A 26,418-nucleotide genomic window follows, 5' to 3' on the forward strand; every position below is an offset into this window, starting at 1 on the left:
TGTGTGTGTGTGTGTGTGTGTGTGTGTGTGTGGATGTGAGTGTGTGCGTGTGTGAGAGAGAGATGGACAGACAAACAGGCAGACAAGGAGTAAATGTGTGTATGTATTCTAAACAAAAGTATAATATAATGCATACACTGTGCAAAAAGAAGAGGCACTGTGAGCTTGTAAATGAGAGTGATGGCGTACATCACTCTCATTTACATCATGTGTGTCTGTGTTTTTTCAGTAAATTGGGGAGAGAGTGGGGCAGAACACAGTGGGGGCGCTTCAGAGGGTGAGACAGTGAGAGAACGACAGAAAGGTAGAGACACAAAGAACAACAGAAAAAGCAAAAAGCAGTGGTGTAGGAACAGCTAAGGAAGTGTGTGTGTATACAATGATACAGCAATGTCGAGTGAACAATGCTTGTCTGCAGTATCATTTTAGGTATACAGTAAGTTGTGTGGTGACTTTCTACAGTGTTCTAGTGTTCCACAGCATATGAATGTGGGTGAATGGTGAATGGTTCCTTTTAAGTATACATACGTATGTAAAAGTAGTCGTTAAGACCAGAAAAGCACCATATAAGAACAGTGTAGAAATAAGAGTAACAGGTAAAAGTCCTGCATTTAAAATTTTATTTAAGAAAAAGTACAAACGTATTGCAATCTAAATACACTCAAAGTACCACAAGTAAAAACACTCATTGTGCAGAATGGCTAATTTCAGAAAATGTGAATTGTATTATTGGATAATAATTACTGATGCATGTATGCATATTGATCATCTTGATCATTTTTTGATCCCCCCCCCCCCTCCAATGATTCTAGTTTGGGTTGTTAATCTTATCTTATCTTACAGTAGTTTAGTATATGTACTCAGTTACCTTCCACCCCTGCAGCTCTTAAGAGCTGGTATGAGCTGATTTATTTGTCATAGTCAGAAAAGGCACAGCTGTAGCAGATTAACGATGGCACTGTTTCATTTAGGTTTAGCACTAAACTATGTCAATGAAAGAAAAACCTCAACCCAGGAACAACACCTATATGAAATGAGGACATTGCTAATGTTATTAGTTACTGTACACATGTGCACCTCTGCTATGACATGTCAAAATGTCTGCTGTGAAAAATGTTACTTTATCAGAGTATTGGATAACACATTAGAGGCCCTTGAGAAGTATGTCAAGTGTGGTGGTGGTGGTGTGTGTGTGTGTGTGTGTGTGTGTGTGTGTGTGTGTGTGTGTGTGTGAGGATGAGGCATTGCGGTAGTTGTGGGAGAAGAGAGCACAACGAGAGATGAAAGACCTGGCCACAGCAGGCTGTCAAACATGTTAAACTCAAAGCATTTTCTCTTTGTCAAAACTACGAACATGCAGACAGTATTGAAACAAATACTATATTTCGAGCATGAACATAATAATGGATTATATAGTAAACTCAATTGGAGAGTTGTTTTGGAAATTAATCTGAACATAATCGGCGTGTCTTTGTCAAATATTCAGTGTCCTATGCAACTTGTAAAAAGACAATAATAATTTGAGGTTTATGGTAGTAAAATAATAATAAGTACTGATATATATGTATAAAATTATATACAATATTAAATGGTTAATCAGTATGCTCCAAGAAGTTTTTGTATTTTGTCATACTATGTCAAGCAAGAGAGACCTTCATGAAGTTAATACCATGTGCATGTGGACTGTCCTGTGCATTTGTTATCAACATGACCTCTGTATGATGAGGGTAAATGTATGGTTACGTATTTAAGCACATAAGTAAGTCTGTGCACATGGACTGACTGAGTAAACGTGTCTGAGAACTGAGTAACTTGGAGTTGCTGTGTGTGTTTGCACAAGTTTGACTTTTTATTGTGTGTTGGGATGTGGTTAAGTGTTTTCAACATATCCTTGAAAAGCCTGTAATGTGTCTCTCATCCTCAGCAGCTATGAACACCACATTAGACAGAGAAATGTAGAGAAAGAGCGGGAAAGAAGCATGAGGGAGGGGGGAACAGCTTTTCTGAACTTTTTCCTAGTTGTTTGCTGTTCCTGGTTGTCTTTTTTGTGCTTTTATTATTATTCAGCTACTATAAATTTTTCAACACAGCCTTCATTTTCTCATATCACCCTCTCAGGTCCATATTCAAACCTCCGGACATATACATAGACCCTTACATAGATCCCATTTATGGACATAAAACTTATTCTGTACCTACTTATATACAAGACTGCACTGGTATGTATTAAGTTCTAAGAATAAACCATATATTAAACTTAATTAGGGGTGATATAAAGATTTAAAGTAACATGTGGGATCTACTACCTTTTAGACCTTCTAGATTACCTTACGTCTCCATCTCTTCTCTATTGTGGGTCAGGCCAGGTGCGTTGTGTGTGTATGTTAGCTATGCACACTAGCTATCTGTTGTTGTCATTGACTAAGCTGTCGTTCTCAATCTTTCACAACTCTTCTGTTATTTTCATGTCTTGCCACTCAATTAAGCATTTATGAATACTGTATTAAAGACACACAGCACATATGTCTGACAGCATTGTTCAATGGCTTCGTGGACAAAATTGTTTGACCTACTCATCATTCAACAAAATACTTTGATAATCTGGTCAGAATCAAAGATGGGATACCACTCCAAAAAAATAAAATCACAATTTAAATCATACGTTGTAAAAATTTACAAATTACATTATTTGTATATACATCTAATATAATGTGTATTCCAATACAGATTTCATACATAGGTTTGGCAAATGGGAGTGAAATACTCCACACTGTATGTGTTTTGACATGACATACAGTATATGGACTACAAAAGACGTAATATAAGTACATTACACATTTAATACTCAATGAAATCTGTCTGTGGCCAAAATAACATAAGATGCAAAACACCTACAAAGTGTATAAATTATACCTTTAATATGATTCTTATGGAGTTTATTTGGGTTCAGACAAAGTCAATAAAGGCAGAAAAGGGAACTTTCATAATAAATGCACACTTATATTCAAATCCAATGCCATCTCCTTCAAAAAGATGGAAAGAGAAACCAAGGGGATAACACAGCCATCATTAGGGAAAGAGTCATTTTCACCCCAACCCGGTCGCGATGGCTGTGTCATTTTCCCTTCTTCAAATACTTTAGATTATTATAGATTATTTCCCAGTTGTTTTTCCGCAACGGGTAAAACTGGATGGACATAAATTAAAACAATACTGTGTCAATGTTATGAATACTATAATTTATGGAACAGGGACATATGTAAGATACATAGTAGCAGTTCATGTCTTCAAATGTTTCTTATATTTTCTAAAGTAGGTATACAGTTAAATAAAATTAAAATACAGTTTTTTTTAAAATCCACAAAAGCTGCTAATATGTGGCATCCAGTTTCAATAAAAGGTGTAAACATTTCAGATAACGTTTATGTATCATGTCCCTTTACTTTATTTTAGAATTTAAAAAAAGGTTTCAATCCTCTAATTTTAAATTATTGAACAAACTTCTCAATTATATTTTGTTTGTATCAATACAAACTTTTTATATATGTTTGTTTTTTATCAATGATTGATGTGTGTTGACTGTCATGAATAAGTCAAATTTCATTTCAATGCAACTGATGTCTGTGCATACATTTCAAACAATAAAAACACAGGTATCTTATGAATAGATTTGAAAGCTATATAGCATTTAAAATGCATGTATAACCGAGTGAAACACGTAGTATGGCTCAACTACTGACAGTTTCCTGTTCAAGTCAAATGAAATGTTATCTTCTCTGGAGAAATAATAGAGCTTATTTAGAGCCCGATGCAGCACAAATGGACCCGTTGGTTCTCTATGAGCCAACACCCACATTTTCCTATTCTGAAGAGTTTAAGTCAGCTGTGTCAATTTTAAAGCTGCAAATGCTTGAATTGAAGCATTTATAGAGTATTTCTGAAAAATAAAAATTCTCCAATGCCCCCTCTAAAACCAGTTCACAAGCAGATCAAAGATTAACTCTTTTCTTCACATCTCTCCCTGGATCACACAAAAATAGAACTTTCACCAGCTTACGTTTGTATGACTAAATCAAAGTATTCTTTTTTTTTAGTTTGAGTTTAGTGGAGTCTTTTGTGGCGGACAAGACACACCGTTAGTGAAAAAGAACCCTACGTATATATGGAGCAACACAGCTTTGGGTTCTAGTACCTCTACAGGCCCTTTCTGAGTTTGAACAGCGCACTGGGATGCATTATTGAAAAAGTCTAAGGTCAAAGGTCAAAAGACCTTGCACTGGTTAATGCTGAACATTCGTCTCCTGGCCTGTTTCCTGGCCTGGTTTACGGCCGTCCGCACTGCATGCTCAAACACCTGTTGCACACCACGGTTGCTTAAGGAGGAGCACTCCAGGTAGCCTTTAGCGTTCACTTCTTGAGCCACACGTTTCCCCTCCACCGCTGAGATGCAGCTGGCCCGATGCACCCCCATCTCCCGCAGATCCGTCTGGGTGGCCACAACCAGTACTGGCACTTTGGGCAAGTTCTCTCGAATCTCAGCCATCCACTTATGCTGAATGCTGGCCAGCGAATTAGGGTTGGCCACAGAGTAGCAGACGAGGACGACGTCGGCCTGCTGGTAGGATCTCGGCCGGATTTGTCTGAAGTTGTCATTGCCCGCCGTGTCCCACAGCCCCAAACTGATCTGAACACCGTCCATATACACCTCCACCCCTGTGTTCTCAAACACTGTGGGCTTGTACGTGTCCGGGAAGGTCTCTGAGGTGAAGCGGACCAGCAGCGCCGTCTTGCCCACCGCACTGTCACCGACCAGAACACACTTCACCGACATCTGTTCCAGGCCGTCCATGTTTGCCCGCGACAGTCTCACTCCACTAGATTTTGGTGGTTCTATGGGGAAAAAAAGTCTTTCACTGGAACTTGAAGAGGATCACGAGGTAAGTCGGTGATCACTCATCTGTGTGTGTTGTACTCCTGTGTTCAGGAGGTAGTTTTAATAGCAGGTGATTTGCAGCCCTGTCTTGTGGTATCTCCACACCTAGAGATGTCAGTGGTCATTCAGCTTGTTGAACTGACCTATAACGTCTCTCTTTTCAGAGTCCTTAACCAACTCTCAAATGGAGGAGTTTTTGTACAGTCAGCAGTTCTCCAGCTGTGAGCTTCATACACGCTTCACATAACGTCTTACTTAGTTCTTCAGTACCCCTCGGCTCATCTCATTTCTGCTGGGTCTCTGCAGCGTGGTCAGGTGTTGGTCCTTCTCGTTAATGATGGCCGTCATTCTGTCCAAACAGATCGAACCTCTCAGAGTTGAAGAGGGAAATCTACTGAGGTAGAGAGGATGTGTTACAAACACAAGGTATCTGTAAGCACTCTGTTGTCTTAAATTTAAAAGACAGAAACTTAATTGCTTTAGCAAATTGTTCATTTAACTGAAACCATGTTCCTCTAGACAGTGAACAGATTCTTCTCATACAACATGCAGCGTAGAAAACAACTGCAGCGTGGATCTTAATCAAATGTTTTGCATGACAAATATGAAATATCTGCTTAAACAATATTGAAGTAGTCAACTGCTGAGTACTGCATAAGGCAAATGACATCCAGTTTTCTTTTCGTAACAGACATTTTAAATTTACAGAGAGAGGTTGAAGTGTAAAGTATTACATATATGACAAAGTATACGGAAGTAAAGATATTTGCTTGGGTGTGACCCAGAATTGACAACTTGATTCTGAAGACTTTAACAGGGGATCATTAACACTTTGTTTGCTGTATTATTAGGCACAAAGGTTACATATGACGGGCCTGGCTCCATTTACTCTAATGTATCTCCCTGATGACCAGTCTTGATTCTGCAGTTTTCTTCTTAAACAATAATGTGATAACGAAAGAGGATGATCTTTATTGTTTGATATAGTGATAGTTATATATCTTGATGTTTTTTTGTACATGATCAACAAAATACTACTTTTGGTTTCTTATGAATTCTTATTGACAATTGTACTAAAGAGGCAGAAGTAATAAGTCATAACCTCAAAACCACCTGCCATGACACACACATACATAAATGGAAAGACCTCCATCCTGTAAATGGGACACTTTAAACTGGGTTTTTCCACAATTTAACTTTCTAAATTATCTCTCAAGAAGAAGTCTTAGTTTTATACTTTCAGTCTGCTCTTGGAGCAAGAAGTAGGGTATTAAAAAGATAAAGTAAGAAAAATGAATCAAACACTGTTCTTAGGCTACTTTATGTAACATGCTTTTATTTAATTTTCTACAAATACTATTTTATTTTTTTACACATTAATAATTATCTTTTTGTTCTAGTGAGAGAGTAAGAACACACCTTGAACATCTCAGATGTTTACTTTATTTAAAAGTTAGAATGTTGAAATGTTAAAAGTTTAGGTTTTTGCCCACATTATGGAGACTTAATTAAATTTCAGAATAGATGAGAATAACAGAATATGGTAGGATAGAAACCTCAGCATCATTGTGTCTCAAGACAAAGGAAAAGACAATTACCTTTCTTGTCAGTCTTCTCAATCTGTAACGGGCGGATGCAGGCTGCCGCTTTTTGAAGACTTCACAGCGCAGAGCGAAAAACACTAAACTGCAAAAACGTTTATTATTAATTACGATGTGCCGATCCACATAGGTTAACCCTTAATAGCCGTTGCTAGAGTATGAATTGATTAGAGAAGAAACAAGACACCACCCGAAATATGTTGGCACCTGCCTGACAACACCGAGGTTGGTAAGTAGAGAAGGGAAGTGAGAAAGTATGAGAGAAAAGAAAAGTAAAACACATCCGCTAGTTGGAGTGGAGGTGAGACTCGTCTGCTCGCCTCCCCCACAGCAGCTGTGTTAAAATGTTTTGTTTTTTTTCTTCTTTCTTTTGTGCATTTGTACCATTTCATCTGGCATTTCACAAAGCAGCAAATCTTACAGCTGGCACACATAAAATCCATTCATGTCTTAGGTTAACGTTAGGCCTAATGTGGTAAAAACAGTGGACACATTGTAAACCCCGGTCTGTAATCATACGTAAACCTACTGCACCTCAAGATACGATGCTCTGTAGTTATCTCTTATTTAATTGATAAAGGGGGACTCGCCAAATTTACACGTCACAGTCGAGTAACCTGCCTGCCATGCAAAATCTGATAAATTGCCTCAGGTGATGTCACTAGAGTCAGTGGTGGTTGGTTCTGAAAACTTCAAGTTTGAAAATAAAACAAAATCTGTGTACACAGTTAGAAAGAAATGAGCTCATGCTACCATCCAAATGAGTAAACGTCAGGCTGTGCCATGAACACATTCTTTAAATTTTGAAATGTGCACAAATTCAAGTTTTTACCCTCAACTTCATCCCTGGTACATGGATTTAGTCTTCTATACCTACAGTCTTTCCCAAGAGTCCAACCCTCTCAAGCCCAATAAAACAATATAAAAATACAAATGAAATATCAGATCTTTGTCCCAGTGAGAGAGCTTTGTTGTTGGATCTGCCTTTATACAGAAATTGTCCATACTGTCCATGTTGGTGAAGCTATAGTATATGATCTCTTTGCGTTGACTAGTATAATGCATAATTGTAAATTACATAAACTATACCATCCCTCTTCATCAGCCACATTACCATACAACATACATGAGATCACTGGCAGGTCTTTTGATACAGACTAATATTAAATGACTAGAATGATGATCCATGTATTTTTTTTAAGCAGCAGGCTTATTCTTTCCACTATGATACATAATCCTTTGATGTAAAACCATAAATATCCACAAACTGTAAACAAATAGAAGTTTATTTAACAATACAATAATATCTGTAAAACCATTAGAACAAATGAATACAAAAATACAATTTTCTATTTATAATTCATATGTTCACAACATCATGTACAAATCGGTAAAATCTGTCAACATTTGATCTTGCACCTTTAAGAAAAATATTACACAGATAGAAAAACAGAGGCTATTTTGAATCTACAAAACTAGTGTAGTAACCTGAGGAATACTACTGCTACTAAATTTGGCACAATAGGTTAAAAAAGGCTGGAAATAACCGACTGGCCTTGAAAGACAAAACCTCACAATGATGAATCTTTTCCTGAGTTTGAATATCAACATTTTAGCAGCTAAGCTTGGCTTGGCCTTAAGTAAATGAAGAGTTGCAGTATGTTGCTGAGGCAGCTGCTACGACAAAGGAGACCAATTGCTGCAGAACTCAGAGAAGAGGTTGTTAAACATATTTATTAGCCTTTTGATCTTTTGAAGAGTTTCAGGCTCACTGTAACACTACAACCAAGACAAAAAAAACGCTTTTCCATCTTAGCATTTAGTTTTGTGATAAGTTCTCAGACTACATTGCGTGTATTAAATCTAAGATTGGCATCAAATGCCTAAATTGTGACTCAAAAAAGGATGTCATATTACTTAAATTCCTAGAGAGCAACCTCCAAGCAGACAACGTGCAATCTTGATTCAATTAAAGATTCATTAAATCCTCACATCTCAAATGTGACTCCAGATTAGAAAATGTAAGAATGATTAAATTACACCTTATTCAACACCTTCAAAACAGGGATTTTTCATACTCTTTAAAAGGCATAATGTAAAGCAAAATATAATTACACTATAAAACATTTAAAATGTAAATACATTCTAGCTTTACAGCTGTGTGAAATTACCTTATTTGTGTTTCACCTTATTTTTCATAATCATAAAAGAAAGAATAGTCTTATTAAGATCAAAATTATGATAATGAATTTAAAATTAACCTCAATTTAACCTGGATTAAGATTAGGATTCAGTTAAGAGAGATAGAGACAGGATGAAAAGTTTAGTAATTGTAAATATGGCATTGTAGAAGTAGTGAGAGAGAGAGAGAGTAAGTGTGTGTGTGTGTGTGTGTGTGTGTGTGTGTGTGTTGTCCTTCATAGCAGCCTTAGTTTGAATCCAATAAACCAAGTTCTTCTCACTTCAAAGAGACCAACACGAGGCCTAGCTTTGGCTCAGTGAACCTGAAAGATGAAGAGATAGGAGAAAAAGGTGGGTGACAATGAACTGACACTGTTGCGTGTGTGTGTTTTGCGTGTGTGCATTTGTGTGAATGTGTATACCTGTAGTGTTTGTTGTTGAGGTAGTCTATTACGGCGGGGCGGATGCGGGCCACGCCCCCCTGGCTGTGGTTCCCTCTTCCTGTGATGACAGAGAGCTGAGGTCGACAAAGACCCTGCTCACAATCTACACAGAAAGAGGCCAAAAAAAACAAAAGACAGTCAAGAGAAGCAGCGTGCACAAACTTTGTCTACTGATGTTCTGATCCTTCACATGATTTAGACGTAACAGTGCCATCTCTAGTTTGAGTCAGCACCGTTTTGCAACCCACCAAATACCCACAAAGCTCAGAAACATACCGACCCACTACCCGCAATTATCTCTAAATCAATTCAAGACCCAACGGGTTTATGCAACACTCACAGTCCTACCCTTACCCATCATCCAACCCAATTTCCCAATGCTCTAAACGAGTGATTGGTGCCAACAGTATTTGTTTTACACAGTTCTACCCTTCCAGAATTCCAAAGAAGTGCACACACGCGTGCAATGTCAAGAAAACACAACTGTGTGGAAGTTTAGTAACACAGCTGAAATTAAACGAACAAAAATGTATGGACATAGCTGTATAATAATTAACCTACAACAGCAATCATCATTTACTAAACATAATTTTATATATTAAAAAAAGAAAAAAAAGAAGTCCTTTCTCCTGTAGCCCATCTTTATCCAAATCTTGTAACCGTTTCCATAACCTATACATTGAAATATACATACTGTGTGTATATATACACAATATATGTTTTATACATTTTAGAAGGTACCTGCACCCAACACAGTGAGACGCTGACTTTGAATGTAAATCTTTAGTTATGCCAACATTTTCTCTGTCATAGTCCCTCTGTAGTCATTCTTGGTTCATGTATACAGTACAGTGTGCGGTTCATTACCTGTGGTTTTGTCCTGTAAGACTTTAGCCAGATGCTCCAGGGCCTCGTCTACATGCAGCCCATGGAGGTCCAGGATGTTGCTAGGCAGCAGCGATGAGTTGACCCTCTTAAAAATCTGAACTGCTGCACGGTGATTGGCCTCACGCATCCGCTGGCCATGCAGGTGTCCCTACAAAAGATGGTGATGCAAATTAAGTTACTGTGAGTGCAGAATGTTTAAATAAAAGAAGAGCTGTGCCTTGAAAACAAACAAATACAAGAAAAGAACAATGATAAAGTTTGAAACATTACCTCTAATACAGTTTATGCAAACCCCCCCCACACACACACCTTAAGCAAAAGTTATTAAATAAAGATCCAGTGTGTTCTATTTGTGGCATTTAGCAACGAGGTTGCAGATTGTAACCAACTAAAACTTCACCTGTGTGCCAAGTGTGTAGGAGAACTACGGTAGCCAACATAAAAATGTGAATAGCCCTATCTAGAGCCAAGGTTTGGTTTGTCTGATCTGGGCTACTCTAGAAACATGGCTGTGCAACATGGCTTTGTGGAATATATATTACATTTCCGCCAATAGATCACGCTAAATCCTACACACTAGACCTTTAAATAAAAACAGAAATACAAAGTGCTTGACCGGTGAAACTAACAAAACATTCAGCTCCTCACCTGCTGTGCATAAAATGAGGCCACATCTTTGCGTCCTTGCTTGTAGGCCTCAGCAGCTTTGGAGAAACACTCGTGCTGTCTGCTCTTCTGTTGGCTGGCCTCGGCCCTGAAGTCCTCATACTCTGGGTCTTCCGTATCCTGATAGTCAGGTACGGTGAGCTCCAGGGGCTTCTGCCTCTGACAAATTAAAAAAGGGACATAGTGAAACAAAGTTAATTATGGTGAAGAAGTAATCACTAAATCATATATTGTGATCCTGACTCTTGCAGTGAAGTTTCAATTGTATTTTTTTATTGCAGAGCAAACAAAGATACAGAGGTCACAGGACAGACATATTTGTGTTTAACATGTGAAATTAATTTTTTGGTGACCAAATGTTTTTATTTAAAGATTACAATTACAAACAATATGCTGAGACAGGAGAACATGTCCCAGGACACACAGACGGGAAGGAGGGAAACACAACAAAAACAATAGGAAGAGCGGCGTCCTCAGCTTGCAAACAACACACACAGAAACAGACATACACAAACGCACACACAAGCAGACACACACATAATAGGTGGAACCAGTAAACAGACTGATTAGAGTGTTCCTGAGTCTGTTGGTTTTGGCGTACAGTGCTCTGTAGCGCCTACTAGAGGGGAGAAGCTGGAACAGGTTGTGTCCAGGGTGAGATGGGTCTGCAGTGATGTTTCCTGCCTGTTTTCTGACTGTGGAAGTGTATACATCATGAATGGAGGTCAGGTTGGCACCGATGATCTTTTCTGCAGTCCTAACTGTGTGACGCATTTTCACAGGAGTGAGATATGTCCTTTGAATGAAATTGTAGTGAATATGCTGATGCTCTGGACTGCATGATGCTTCTGGGATGTTAGACCATTAATCATGCCAGTGAAGATCGTTCAGGTCTGGACAATTGCGTTCCCAGACCTTCTCAATAGGAAGGGCAGTGCGGCCAGATATTATCAAAAACTGATAAAGCCTGGATACCATACCACAGGTTTTTGGCTGCATAGTGAATCATTTATAATATTTCCGAATAGGATGGATGCCCTGAGTGCTAATCTTATCAGCACTAACAAGAAGTAACTGAGGCACAATCTGGTTTAAGCAAGGAAAAACCTCAATACCTAAATATCTAAACTGTTTAACAATGGAGATGTTAGCAGTGATGATTGAATTATTGTAGAATCATTCAAATTAAGTAATGCAGACTTTGACCAGTTAATTTTAAAGCCTGATTAGCTTTCATACTTGACCTAATTCTCATGGTAAGTAAATGACTAGATCTTGCGCCCTGGAAATAATAGCGCTGTCTCGTTCTATGGATGAGGAAATCAGATTTCTGTTTCAGAATGTTGTATATTTCTTAACTAGTGATCATTCGAAAGCTTTAATCAGTAAAATTATTTTTGCAACAATGGATCTAATCTGGTAAACTCAGCTTCCAGGTTTTGTAGTTGAAGTCACATAGCATTGCGCGCATTAGAGCAGAAAAGTATGGTATTGCTCCTAATAAAACCTTTTATCGCATCCCACAATATCCTTGGGTATTCTACAGAGCCAACATTCATTTCTGCAAACATCTGGAATTCTGCTATAAACTGAGTGATATGGGATTTATTTTTTAGTAAAGAAGTATTGAAACACCATCTAACCATATGTTGAGACAGTTGGCCAAATGTGGTGGTGCAAAGGACCCTTTTATGGTCAGACAATGCCATTGGGAGTAACAGTGCTTTATTAATTGAATGAAATAATTGAGGGGATGCAAAAAAAACAACAACAACTCTATCCTGAAAAAAGATTTATGTCTACCTGAGAAAAAGGAATAATCCTTCCAGGTGGAATTAACTGCACGCCAAAGTAGATCTGTGATCAAGATTGGATATGGTGCAGCCAAAATGGAAAACTAGCCCATAAATACCTGGTAGCAACAGCAATTGGTTCCACACTAAATTAACATCAAAATAGACATATTGTTTATCAACAGAAACAATAAATAAAAAGCACAAAACAACACCTTGGAAAGGAAACTCTAAAAATCTTGCGCGCGCACACACGCACGCACGCGTGCGTCCGGGGAGAAGCAAATTATCCGCCTCTCAATGACGAGCGGAGATTTCCGCACAGTTTGTAGGATCGCCTGCCTGGTTGTGTATCATTTTAAATTCGGTGGGCTCTCAAAATCTCAACCCGTACATCTGCTAAATTTGGGAACCACTTAGACAGGGACCGCGAGAATTACTGGATAGCATTAGCATCATTTAGCCCGTCTTTCAATCCGACGATGCGGATGTTGCATCTTCGGTTTATGTCTTCCATATCTGCTAGCTTCACCTCCTGAAAAGTGTGGCCATGGCTGTCAAGAATCCTTACGTTACTTTTTTTTTAGTTTTGGGGTTTTCATCCATTCTGATGAGCCAATGCTTGCAGTCAGAAATGCTAGCTAGGCATGGATAGCAGTTAGCTTATTGTCAGTCGATCCCCACCTGTTGGATCTGAGACTGGGGGGGGGTTCGCCCCATGTAGGCTAAGTCCTGCAGCGGCCCAGGTTCAAATCTGACCTGCAACCCTCGAAGTTGGAACCATATAAAACAACAAAAGTTGACAAACTTTTGACAAACAAAGTTAGGCCAGGAGCTACACTTTAAGCCGATATCTCTGTCTAGCCAATCACGTGACCCTAACGTGGGAAATTGATGAATACATTTGTTCTGTTCCACGATTTGTTTCTCTCTGCTTGCGAATACCTTCTCCCTCTCCTTGCTGGCTGCTCTGAAGTGGTTGCCTCGATGAGCCTCTGGTGCGACCACTGTCTTGGCGGGTTCCTGGTCCAGTAGAGAGCGAAGAAACAGCTCAGTCTGGGTCAGGCTGTGACTATGTAAAGATAAACACATATACAAGTTAGTTCAGAACAGTGCTTCAACATCAGATGTTGAGAGCCTAGATTCTCTGCCCTGAACCCGATTGGCCCCCCCATAATTTGAGGATCAACATTTGAGGCTCCTACCTTACATTAATGAGGAGAAATGTTATACGGTCTTTATTAGCATGACATATGACAGTTTTTGGGCTGTGCTGAACATTCAAGACAGCACATGTCGGAGACTGTGTTTAGAGACAGAACTAAAAAGTCTAGTTTACTCGCTTATAGGGTGCGGAGTGGAGGTGGGTCTGGCTAGTCTACATAGCATTCCAGAATGGGAGAAAAACATGCTGTGGTTTATTGGCATTTCTTTAAACCAATCACAATTGTCATGGGCGGCACTAAGCTCCACGCGGAGCCGCTGTAAAATAGTTGTGCGAGAGTAAACGCAAATTGGGCACATAGTCTAGCTAGCTGTCTCAATGTACCCTGCAGAAATCTGAGGAGCAGTTAACCATAGTACTCATGAATCCACCAGAGTTTAAAAATTCCAATATGAGGAAAGCGGAAGGTAACGGTCATCGGCGAAAAATACATGCGTCCAGCGGAATTTCCTGTGGCACCAGAGTAATCCCGGAAGTAGAACATCAAGGATATAGACTCACTTGTAATACATTTGTTAATTTCGTTGTTTGTTTTTCACAGTGGAAATTTGGGTTTTTAAAATCAGGCTTGGGCTAAAAACTGCAGCCGTGGTTTGGGCTCGAGTCCGGCTTGGACAGAAACTATGCAGGATCACGTAGGGGATTATGCATGCTCAGGACTTTTTGGGCCTGTACATAGCTCTACATCAGATACATATATTTTTGCTTGCTATAGAAAAAAAAAGAGAGCATGTTTGTATTATCAACCTTCATCATTTATATGATAAAGTCTCTAAAAATAATTAAATGAATACATTCTCAAAGTTGTTTTCTCACTTGTGGTCTCTAAAGATGTCCAGGAGGAAATGTCTGTCAATGGTGGGGAAGAGGGAGAAGAGTTGGTTCTCTTTCATCAATGTGGCTCCATCACGTCGGTCAAGATCCGCACAACTTTGTCTGGTCTAATAGGAGGAAGGTTGAAATAGGTTAGGATGTGGGGAACAGACAGGGTCAAAACCAGTATAACATTATTTAATAAGTCCACAGGTACAGTAGGTGTATGCATTACCTTTTCCTCGTTCTTCTGCAAAGCCTGCTGCTCTTTAATAATATCTCTAAGAGACACCTGTGGGCGGGACACATTCCAGTGGTCCATGAATGGCATCTGACCATGGGTCTCTGGTTGGTTGTTCAGTGGCTGTGACCAGTCTTGTGATCCAGGTCTGGACCCCTGTGACTCACTTCGAGGTACTGAACCCATACATTAAAAAAGGTTGTGAAACAAAATGTTATTTCTGAAAAATGCTGTTCCCAGTAGTATTTCTTTATTTGACTAAGACAATATGGGTTAACAATATTACAAGGCATCCGATGTAATATATCTTTCTGTTATCATTACATGATGCTTAATGGATTCTAAGTGTGTGTGTGTACTTACTTTCCTGAAAGAAGTGAGAAGAAAAGGTTGCTTGCCTCTGCTTTTCCTGTAAAACATTCATAGTCAAATTAACAGAGACCCACTCACAGTAAATCAGAATATCAGGGTACATTTATAATTGCATGGATAGAATTGATGCTGGTAAAGACTCGCTAAATTATTAAACCATCAATAACTGATGAAGCTTTGTAAAGCCGAGGGGAGCTGCAGATTCAGGTGATAATTCTCTGTAGCTTAAACACTACAAGCAAACCCTCTCACATGGCCATTTGTTAACTTGTTATTAATTTAAAAAACATATTGATTAGAGTTGCCAGCTTACTTGAATGGTTTCCTTCCACTTCTGGTGGAGCAGTTTAGCCAGTTTCAGGTCCATCTGAACTACATGGTCATCAGTGGAGCATTCACCTGAATATTGTGGAGAAGACGGATACCCTTATGTCAGTCTGACTACCAGAGAAGTATCTACAAATTATATTGGTTCAGCAATACATTAATTAGTATGTTTCCAGCGAAGCTGCTTATCAGATTGTCTAACAGCTATAAGAAACACTTTTTAGTTGATCTCGAGGGCTGCGCTCAACATGTTTTGTAATTTTACGAAGCAGACAATCACACCCATATTGTGCAGCAACTGGCCAGGTATGGATACGTGAAAGACAAAAAGTTTTGTTATTATTTTTTATTCTTCACAATGTACTTATCTTAAAGGCCTGCCTTGCCATCTGAGTATTACATTCAGTGGTTAAAAAGAGTTTTCTTCAGTGTGACACCTGTGTGTTGCTTACCTGGGTCAACTCCAACAGGACCAAACAGTTCAGTTAGCTGCAGTGCCAGTTCAGTGGGTAGTTTCAACTCCACACTCTGAATGTCCAGGTGTGTGCTCCTTCTCTCCTCCATGTGCCTCTTCTCCTCCACCATTTGTTTTTGATCTCTCTCCACCTCCTCTAGCTCAGCCTGCAACAGCCGGTGTACCTCGTCCATGCTAGCAATCTCCTCATCAATTTCAACTCTTGACTCTTCAATTATTACGCCATCATCTAAGCTTCCACCCCAAGCCCCGCCTTCTAGGTCAGCTTCTGATGTGACTTTGTGTTCAGTGTCACCCCATCTTTCTCCTTCATTCACTGCATGAGGCAGACTAAGTTCTGTTTGAGGAGAGGATTGTAAGTGTGAAGTTATATCAGGATGATATGTCTTTCTAACTGGATCCGCTGCACCTTCAAAACTTAAAATATCAGTTTTCTTGGAGCTCTCATTTGATTCTCTGACTGTCGCAAAGGTTCCCTGCTGAGTCACCTCCTCAAACCCAATTGGCTCTCCCTTTGGCCAATCTTCCGGGTGATGCTCATCTAACACATCAGGATGTAACCTGGTTCCTACAGGCTTGCCTAAAACTCCACACAGACTGGATATGTTCTCCTCATCTGCACCACCATCCTCTTCCTCCTCTTTCTCACCATCATCATCTCTGAAGAACCTCTCTCCAGAGTCCAGCAGCAGGTTGGTCGTCCATTCTATGTCCTGATAACATTTGTCATACAGATCTTCTAACGTATCAAAACTAACCAGTTTAAAGTGGCAGCTGAGAATGCGCAGGCTCTCGAGCCGGTCTTGAGTTGCCCCGAGCTCTTTCTCTTCCACCTGCGTGCCTTTCTCATGGACCACGCGGTAGGGCACCACTCTCTGACCGGACGGGTGACTTGCAACCGCCGTAGAGACGGCAGTGGAAAACTCGGGCACAAAGCGGGATGAGTCTCCAGACAGGACTGTGATGCCACTATGGTGGCTGCCAGCAGTGATGACTGCATTGTCTTGGCGATTGAGACGCCAAAGAAAGGCAAAGTCTTGAGGTTCTGTCTGAGTGGGGCTGCCTGTGTCTACCAGAGGAAGTGGGGAAGAAGGCTGCAGATGTGCCTCAGATTCGGACTTGGTAAACAGGTCAGATTTTGGTTTAAGGCTAGTGTTACAGTCAGGATTAAAGTTAGGCTCAACATCTGTGTTCATGCTATTCTGAATGTGGTTTATACTTTGGGCTGTGTTTAAATTTGGACATTCAATACTATTTGGTGAAGAAGCAGGGCAGTTTTGAGTAAAGGTGAGGGCTAGTTTACACTGTTTCCCCGATCTACGACCCTGACGCTGCTTTCTCTCCTGACTGCCTCCACTGAAAGAACTGCTTTCTGCTTCCTCAGAGCCAACACACACAGGACTTTGACACATCTCACTAACATGACTTCCATCGGCCTCAACTTTTGTCTCTCTGCCATTCTCTGTGCAGTTATTTATCTCAGTATCAGTATGACCAACAGTGGGCTCTGTACCAACCTCACCTTCAGTATTGTGGCTTCCCGCTCCATCATGGCATTCGTTTGCCTCCACAGTTTTGGAGATAACTAGTGAATTAGCAGTAAGAGCTGAGAGAGGATTTGTTGGGTTGGTTGATTTCAAACCCACAGAACCTGTTTCTCTTCCAATCTCTGACACATTATCATTCCCTCCTGTGGTTCTACTCGCTTCAGTTTCAGTTTTAAGTCCCTCATAATGATCAATTGTCGATTCCCTGACCTTACAAGAGTCAGCTGCTTTCCAGTCTAACACACAGTCAGGTAATTCACCTCTGCTGCTGTTAACCCTGTTAATGTCTTGTTCCCTCTCCTCACTGTTAGGTCTACTGCCATGGGATTCCCCAAACCTGCCACCTGCCTCCTCTTTCTCCAGTTCTTCTCCAGAGCTCAGGAAAAGGGAGGATGAACGGGAAGATGAACGGGAAGAGCATGTCTGTACATCAGCAACTCCTGTCTGAATAAGATCAAGAAGCTTCTGAAACTCTGCCACATTGGGTCCCAACTGCACTTCCGCTTTATTTTTTGTAGCTTCTTGAGACACACCTCCATCTTCCTTCCCACTTCCCTCTTTATGCCTTTCTATTTGCTTCACCAGTCGCTGCTCACAAGGCCAGTCTCCTACAAAATCTAACGTCTTAGGCATTCCCTTCTTTCCCTCATATAGCTCCATCTCTACCCTTTCTGCTTCCTTTGCCTTTTCTTTCCCCTTTTCCTCGCCGTGTGATTGGTTGGCATCTTTCACCAGATCTGCAGGCTCCAACCTGTCAAAACCCGACCTCCTGCTTGGCCTTTCCCTCCTTACTCTTTGTGCAATAGACTCAGAGAAAGCCACAGGCACTTCATCCCCACGATGATCTTCACTCATCACTGATTCCACAATACAGTCGGGGATTCTCTGATCTCCTGTTGGACAATTCATCTCTAACTCAAAGTCCAACTCAGAATCTAATTCCCCCAAATCCATGTCATCATCCCCATCGGACATTACAGGGTTTTCCACAAGTCTTCCAGTAGGATGGAAATTGAGGGACTCCGTAGATTTGTGGGTGCCGCCTTCCATCATTCCCACCTCACTAGAACGACTAATTGATGACACGTCAGGGAGAGAGGAATACAGCTGAGGGCGGGATTTCATACATCCCTCTGCCAATTCTGGCTGCCCTACAAGGTCAAGACAAGGCGTTTCAGAAGACACTGGCCTAGAGAAAACAAAAGAGATATGAATGATTAGTTATGTTAATATAAAGCAATTAACATAACTAATAATGTGTGCACAATACATTATGTCTGATTTAGTCCAATGATGTTTGATGATTCATAGGATTCATTGGATGAGCATAAATCTCATGATTTTAATTTATTTTAACCAAAGGTTTTTTTTATTTATCCAAACGCAACGTGATACAAAGCATATGCCCTGTGTCTCCAAGACAAATATTTGAAGGTGAAACTCACTGTGAGCTTCTGTTCTCCAGTGGGACGCGCTGTTTGATCTCAGGCATCTGTGAACCCATGATGGCCTGGACTGTGATGTAGCGCTCATAACCATTGAGCATGCGTCGGATTTTTTCCACTGGCACATTGTGTGTGGAACGCCTGCACATGCATGTATAGCCACACACAAAAAAACAGATACAAGACACAAAACTGGAATATATCAAATAGTCTCCAACAGCATTTTGTTCATCATGTGCAAATAAATACTTTAGTTGATATTCTACATTAAAAACAGATGCTACTGTAATCCCTCTCACAATTTCTCACCTCTCCAGTTCTCTTGGCTTGTTCTTCCACCAAGTGTCTGGCTCTCGGAACAGCACCTTATATCCATGTTTCAGGGCCTAGAACAGGGCCAACCATTTTTTGCACTTCATAACAAAGTTATATAGCCACTTGTTTTGTTTTTTGCAATCCCACAAAATATTTGTTTAGAAACAAAATGCTTCTGCCACTGTTAATACATAACGAGGATTAAGGTAAAAATGTAGTTTAACAGATCTGAGTGGAGTTCAGGCCAAAATCAGCCCTGTGTTTAAACAATACATGGGCTCTTCTTTTTTACGTGTTCACATGCAATCTATATCTTGTTCAGCTGAAACTGACAGTCTTTTGCTCTGTCTTTGTATTGCGCAAGGTCTTCGGTGGTGCATGGCTGTTTTAGCAGTGGACAGCATAGTAAGTGGTCAACTGGGTATGGTTCTCTACCCCATTTGACCACATCTTCACTACCCAGGTAACCCTATTTCTACAAAGTTACCTCACGCCAGTAGGTGTAGTTTCTGAGAGTGTACAGACTAGAGCCTAGACTAGAGGTGGGTGTTAGGGTCTTTGTGAAGCTCTTTAGTATTTTCGTACTGCTCTGGTTGATTTTTTTGTGAAATGATGGTATAATCGTTTGGAATCTAGGGCTGAGACCGTGGACGCTTCTACCATGGCCCTTAAAAGGGACTGCATTGGTGGAGGCATGTTGTTAAGGTACCAACGAGACAATGAAATGTGATCCAGAAAGTACAGCTCTAGTAACAGATTAAGGTGTTTAAATGCAAATCAGACACCAAAACACTGCACAAGCGGTTTATGAAACTCAGAGGAGGAGAAAAACGTTATGGCCGTTACAAAATGATCTACCAGGAATGTGAGCAGCAAAAGTTGAGCCAGGTTCAACTTTTTTGCCAGACGACCCTGTGTACAGTGGTGTGCAAAAGTGTTTGCCCCCTTCCTCATTTCCTGTTCCTTTGCATGTTTGTCACACTTAAGTGGGTCGGAACATCAAAAACAATTTAAACAATAGTCAAGGACAACACAAGTAAACACAAAATGCAATTTGTAAATGAAGGTGTTTATTATTAAAGGTGAAAAAAAATCCAAACCATCATGGCCCTGTGTGAAAAAGTGATTGCCCCCTTGTTAAAACATACTATAACTGTGGTTGTCCACACCTGAGTTCAATTTCTCTAGCCACACCCAGGCCTGATATTGCCACACTGTTCACAATCAAGGCATCACTAAATAGGAGCTGCTTGACACAGTAAGGTCCACCAGAAGATCCTTAAAAGCTACACATCATGCTGAAACCCAAAGAAATTCAGGAACAATTGAGAAAGAAAGTAATTGAGATCTATCAGTCGGAAAGGGTTTAAAAGCCATTTCCAAAGCTTTGGGAATCCAGCGAACCACAGTAAGAGCCATTATCCACAAATGGTGAAGACATGGAACAGTGGTGAACCTTCCCAGGAGTGGCCGGCGCCCAACATTACCCCAAGAGCGCAGCGCGACTCATCCAGAGGTCACAAAAGACACAACAACGTCCAAAGAACTGCAGGCGTCACTGCCTCAGTTAAGGTCGCTTCATGCCTCCACCATCAGGAAAAGACTGGGCAAAAATGGCCTGCATGGCAGAGTTCCAAGGAGAAAACCACTGCTGAGCAAAAAGAACATCAAAGCTCGTCTCAATTTCTCCACAACACATCTTGATGATCCCCAAGACTTTTGGGACAACATCTGTGGCCGATGAGACAAAAGTGGAATCTTTGGAGAGGTGTGTCCAAGATATCTGGCGTAGAAGGAACAATGCATTCATAAAAAGAACATTATACCACAGTAAAATACGGTGGTGGTAGTGTGATGGTCTGGGGCTGTTTTGCTGCTTCAGGACCTGGAAGACTTGCCGTGATAAAAGGAACTATGAATTCTGCTGTCTACCAGAGAGCCTGAAGGAGAATGTCGGCCATCTGGGTGTACTCAAGCTGAAACGAACTTGGGTTCTGCAGCAGGACAATGATCCTAAACACACGCAAGTCAACCACAAATGGCTGAAGAAAAAAAAAAACTAAGACTTGGGTGGGCCTAGCCAAAGTCCGACCTGAATCCTATTGAGATGTTGTGGTATGACCTTAAAAAGGCGTTCATGCTCGAAAACCCTCAAATGTAAATGAATTAGGACAATTCTGCAAAGATGAGTGGGCCAAAATCCTCCAGGACGCTGTAAAAGCTCATGCACGTTATCGCAAACATTGGTTGCAGTTGTTGCTGCTAAAGGTGCCCAACCAGTTATTAGGTTTAGGGGGCAATCAATTTTCACACAGGGCAATGATGGTTTGGATTTTTTTTCACCTTAATATAAAAACACTTCATTTACAAATTGCCTTTGTGTTTACTTGTGATGTCCTGACTATTGTTTAAATTGGTTTGATGTTCCGACACACTTAAGTGTGACAAACAGAAAAAGGAACAGGAAATGAGGAAGGGGGCAAACACTTTTTCACACCACTGTATATTTTTGCCCTTTGCGTTGCCACCTGCTCGGGCAGAATGGCTTAATTTGAATGAATGAGGAGGTTGCATTTTTTCCACGCAGGGTTGAAATCAGTCTGGACAGGCCTAACCCATACACTATCATGAATTACATGTTATTTAAGAGGACTTGTATGATCATCTTCTCCAGAGCAAAGTGCAAAAGCAGAATCAGTTAGCCATGTGAAAAATGTTACCATGCTTGATGCTGACTGACCTGAGCCACATAAGGTCTCATCTCCCAGCTCTGCATGTTGGTATTGTCAATGATGATGGGGTTAGCACCCCTTTCAAAAGCCTCTTTGGCTATAGAATAAAGTTGGCACAAGAAAGAAAGCACAAGAGAAACAAACCACTTGTCATAATACACACAGCACTTAAAGAGAACCAATGGCAATCAACTATGTAGATAAAAGAAACCTCATGATTCTCTGCTCCTGCTTCACTTCTTATCAGAACTGTGTGTGTGTGTTGTTTACCTTGTTTATGGTTCCACTCATGGGCCTCCCCTAGAGCAGTGGGGTCAAACTGATATTCTCCATTACGAGTGAAATAGTCGTCAGTGCTCAGTATAACGCCACCCGGGTTATGTTCTAAGAATGCTCTACACACACACACACACACACACACACACACACACACACACACACACACACACACACACACACACACACACACACACACACACACACACACACACACACACACACACACACACACACACACACACAGAGATCATCTCACAACTGAGACATGAGCTCTATAACTATACTCCACTCAGTGGTAAAAGGAGCATGATCTAATGACTTGTAGGTCTAAAGTAAAATTTTAAAATCACTCCTAAAAGATCAATGCTAGTCCAACAACAAGAGTGAACAGTTATGGGGCGGCTTATAGCTCACTCCTGAACACTGTACGCTACTACGAGTGCATAGCATATTGCTATTTAGAGTATCCTAAAATTCTTACCTTGCCAAGGTTGACTTGCCAGATCCTGGAGCACCACGTAGCAACACAAGGACCTTCCCTACCAAACGAAGCCTGCTGTGGGCAGGAGAATGTGGAGCAGCAGGCAGGGCCCAGGACTTTGGAATAGTAGCAGAAGGTTTGAGAGGTGCTTGGCTTACGGAGCCCTGACTCAACCAGGGAGAGGCATGTCTGGGTTGGCCGGGCCAGTTGGAAGGTGTTTGAGCCACAGGGGTAAGGAACACTGGCCTCTGTTTTTCATGGATACGAGGAGAAAACACTGGTGCTTGCAGGTTCCAGGATGATGGCATGTAGCCAAGCGGCTCCGGATTCAATGTGTTAACCTTAGATCTTGCTCCTCCAACTATCGTTTTAGAGGGCTTGAGCCCAGCCTTGTCTGAGGGTGTGTGTAATGGGTCTTGCTTTTTATACACCTGGAAAGCTGAAGGACGTCCAGAAGCTGCCAGGTCCAATGGAGGTTTCAGCTTGTTGGCAGGCGTCTCTGTCATCAGATGTGTGAAATCCACCGACTGCTGCTCTCCAACGGTCTTGTCTCCCCAAGTGCTGACGTTGTCGAGCGGGGAGGAAGCTCCAGAAATATGTTCTGCCAGACTTCCCACTAGGCCTTGCTGCTCGACAGAGGGCCCTCTAGATCCAGGCTGCAGGCTGGACTGAAGCAGCTCAGGGAGGACTTGCTGTTGGAATGGTGGTGGAGGGAAAGAGGAAAGGGACTTGCCAACAGATAAATACTGGCTGCCGCCTTGTTGTGCAGTTAGTGTCTCTAGCTCCTGATCAACTAGGAGGTCCAGCTCTTCTGTCAAGATATTGCTGGAGGGAGGAGAGCAGGGCAGCTGTGATGCTTTGGAGGAGTCTGGGTCTGGTCTTGATTCAGAGAAGTGATGTGGGCTGAGCAGGGCTGCAGCAGTGCGCTCAAAGCCAGAGACAGGAGAAGGTATAGGGGCTGCACCTTCAGCAGCCACAGACAGCTCCAAGAGAGAGTCCATTGCATTTTCAACTAGAAAACAAACAGAGAAACCACAGACACCAAGAGAATGAAAAGAGTGGGTCACCTTAAGTCATGATTGAATGTTTCAATATTTAAAAAACAAAGAGCATTAAAAATGATAAAATAAGAGTAAGCAAAACCAGCATTACCGCCAGCAATGCTATCAGCACCATTTGATACTTACCATTACAGAACAAGTTAGTCTGGTCATGTCAGACAAGAAGAAGAACAACAACACAGTTGGTGATTTAGGCACCCTCTGGATAAGTGTTGTTATAGAACCTGGCTAATACTTTACAGTCTTCAAAATAACTCTCCTGTCAATTTCCACTTTATACAGTTAGCATGCCATTGCAGGTACCTTGGACAAAAAGAAGATTTTATTATGTGAACTCATAATACATGTTTAGGTAGGATTCTGGAGTCGTCTGATTTGGGATTAGTGACTGACTGGGCATGGTTAATTTCTGTTGTACCCCTGAGGCTCTCAAGGCGTGTTTACTTTTTATATCAGCAATGTAGGCAGTTTAAACAAGTGGCTGCGTTCTAAAAGGCATTGATGGCTTTTGTTGGGTTTATTGCTGTTTTATTCTGCTTTACTGACTTGAGAATCCCTTTGGTGACACTTTAATACTGGTGCTATTTCAATAAACCTCACCAGGACATCTGACATCCAGCATCTGTTATCCATATGTATTAGGGAAGGAGGGACTCGTAGCTCATCTAGATCTAAACAGGCACAACAGGATGAGGAGGGTGCGTGGGTTGAAATGCAAAAAAATATAAGGAGCAGTCTTAGATGATTGCGGATACTGTCAATAATACTCATGGGACCTCCACTATAACGTTACAGTAACCTCACGTAGTAAAATGCTATCAGAAATATCCAGCTAAGAAGCTACCCAGCTAACTGGGTGACAGAATACACTGAATAGCATTCCTACGAGTCATAAGCAGGTTGGACAACTGTCTTCCATCTTTAGTGCTACCTTTAAAATCACACTCGGACAGCACGATGTATATAACTTCTGGGTCCAGGTGTGAGAACATCTCCTGCATGCTTTTGACGATTCTCTCCTTGACGGAGCTGGTTGGAAAGTTGTTCGCCATGGCACTGTCAAATCCCTGCGGTAGTGGGTAACCCGTGTTGTGGTCGATGCTTCCCCCCTCTGGCAGTCCGCCGGGAACTCTAGCCGGGCTCTGGCCGTTTTTCTTTCTCCGAGGCATTCCGTATCCGGGCTGTAGCCTCTCATTAGCGGCTAGACGGAGCTAACTACGTGACTGACGAGCTACAAAAAGTGTGTCCCGGAGCTGAAAAGTGAAAACATGCTTCCAGTGTCGGGTAGCTAAAATAACCAAAGTGCAACAACGCAAGATTACGATATCTAACAGAACTCCAAGTGGTGGAAATACATCAGAAAGTGTGTATCGTTCCAAGTCCGCCAACGCTGTTAAAACCGGAAAACAGAACAGTGACTTCAAAATAAAATGTGGCTTTGGCACAGTGCTATGAAGCTAGGTCTGTTGCGAGACATAAACAATGCCTGTTGTGGATTAAACAGTGGTTTTACTTAAGTAAAAGTAGCAATGTAACAATGAAAAAATACTCAAGCATTCAAAATATTATTTAAGTATTCATATTATTATAATGGATTATTAGTGATACAAAAGTATGGCATTGCAACTATCTAAATTGATGGTGTATCATCTTTTATAAATTGAAATTCAAATATAATCTGTAAGAAACTATAGTTTCTTACAGATTACATTTTTTTTACACTAGTTAACAGATAAACAGCGGAGTAAAAACTGTGAAATATTTCCCTCTGAAATGTAGTGGTTATACAGTATAGTATAAAGTAATATTAAATTCGAGAAGCTGCTCACTGCAGAGCCATTTGGCTGGTCCAGTTCCACAGGTACAGTACTGGTGTGAATGTACATGCACTTTTTATAGGCCACTGCAAACAATTTGCAGGAAGGTTTTTAAAATCAATTTGAAATTCTGACTAATTCGACACGTTGTAGGGAAATTTTGTGATTTGACAAAAACGGAAACAATGAATTTTCGTAAATACAACGTCGTGCTTTTTTGACAATTAAATACATGCTCAATTACATACCACTGTATTTCTTTGTAATTACAAATTGGGGGTTGTGAAATATTTTCTTTTTTTATGTATAATATGTAATATACAGTCTATGGTCTGTACCTGATACGATTTAGGAACTTGCCCTTTTACAGGTAAGATAGAACCTATTAGCATTGATGGGCATAACCAACTAAATATTAAATAATGTCATATGTTACTGAAACGATAAAATAGTAGTTAGTCAGGGTCCTTGCAGAAAATCAAACTATTTAAACAAAAGCAGGTGGTCAACAGCATTCATGAACTACAATATGAAATATGTAAAGTTAAACCACTTTTTCCATTAATACAATTTGACCACCAGGTGTCCCTCACTACTGCTACTACTATTACAAATCATTATTATATAGATAAGGTTTGGGGTTAGGGTTAACAGTTAACAGAATACTAGTTAGTAGAAGCAGTAGTTGTAGTAATAAATGTTATGAAGGAATATCATTATCATTAAACGCACTGGCAGCAGAAACGTATTGACAGCAAAACAACTTTTTAAAATATTATAACA

At 40.7% G+C, this 26,418-nt stretch overlaps 2 protein-coding genes across 8 annotated transcripts in view; both read right to left on the reverse strand.

The window, feature by feature from the left end:
• The window catches only part of rhoh (ras homolog family member H), an 11,964-nt gene extending 5,108 nt beyond the window's left edge, over positions 1-6,856 (reverse strand). Inside the window, exons 1-3 of one of the 4 annotated variants that reach the window (XR_004336127.1) lie at positions 6,532-6,856; positions 5,189-5,327; positions 3,975-4,890 (exon numbers count right to left, since the gene is read on the reverse strand). Coding sequence is in view for 1 of the 4 variants with exons in the window: in XM_032542546.1 (XP_032398437.1) it covers positions 4,262-4,849 (588 nt within the window). In the remaining 3 variants the exon portion in view is untranslated. Of the gene's footprint in view, positions 1-3,218; positions 5,328-6,531 lie in introns of those variants that run through there. The other 3 variants (XR_004336125.1, XR_004336124.1, XM_032542546.1) reach the window with 3 other exon arrangements.
• Positions 6,857-7,959: 1,103 nt separating this feature from the next.
• On the reverse strand, positions 7,960-25,219 carry n4bp2 (NEDD4 binding protein 2). Of its 4 annotated transcripts, none has more exons than XM_032537621.1 (16): positions 24,750-25,219; positions 22,758-23,769; positions 22,268-22,392; positions 22,006-22,094; positions 19,260-19,336; positions 18,951-19,091; positions 15,936-18,694; positions 15,470-15,555; positions 15,148-15,193; positions 14,779-14,960; positions 14,547-14,671; positions 13,451-13,577; positions 10,695-10,871; positions 10,026-10,194; positions 9,138-9,261; positions 7,960-9,038 (listed from the first exon to the last, which is right to left on the reverse strand). In XM_032537621.1, exons 1-16 carry the CDS (start codon positions 24,985-24,987, stop codon positions 8,993-8,995), a joined length of 5,523 nt encoding a protein of 1,840 aa, XP_032393512.1. In that variant the 5' UTR covers positions 24,988-25,219; the 3' UTR covers positions 7,960-8,992. The 4 variants fall into 4 exon arrangements, with proteins under 4 accessions (XP_032393512.1, XP_032393519.1, XP_032393505.1 ...); XM_032537628.1 differs by having other exon boundaries at positions 13,451-13,571; positions 14,779-14,966; XM_032537614.1 differs by having other exon boundaries at positions 14,779-14,966.
• Positions 25,220-26,418: the final 1,199 nt, after the last annotated feature.

This window comes from Etheostoma spectabile, chromosome 2, assembly GCF_008692095.1.
Source record: "Etheostoma spectabile isolate EspeVRDwgs_2016 chromosome 2, UIUC_Espe_1.0, whole genome shotgun sequence".
Lineage (NCBI taxonomy): Eukaryota > Metazoa > Chordata > Actinopteri > Perciformes > Percidae > Etheostoma > Etheostoma spectabile.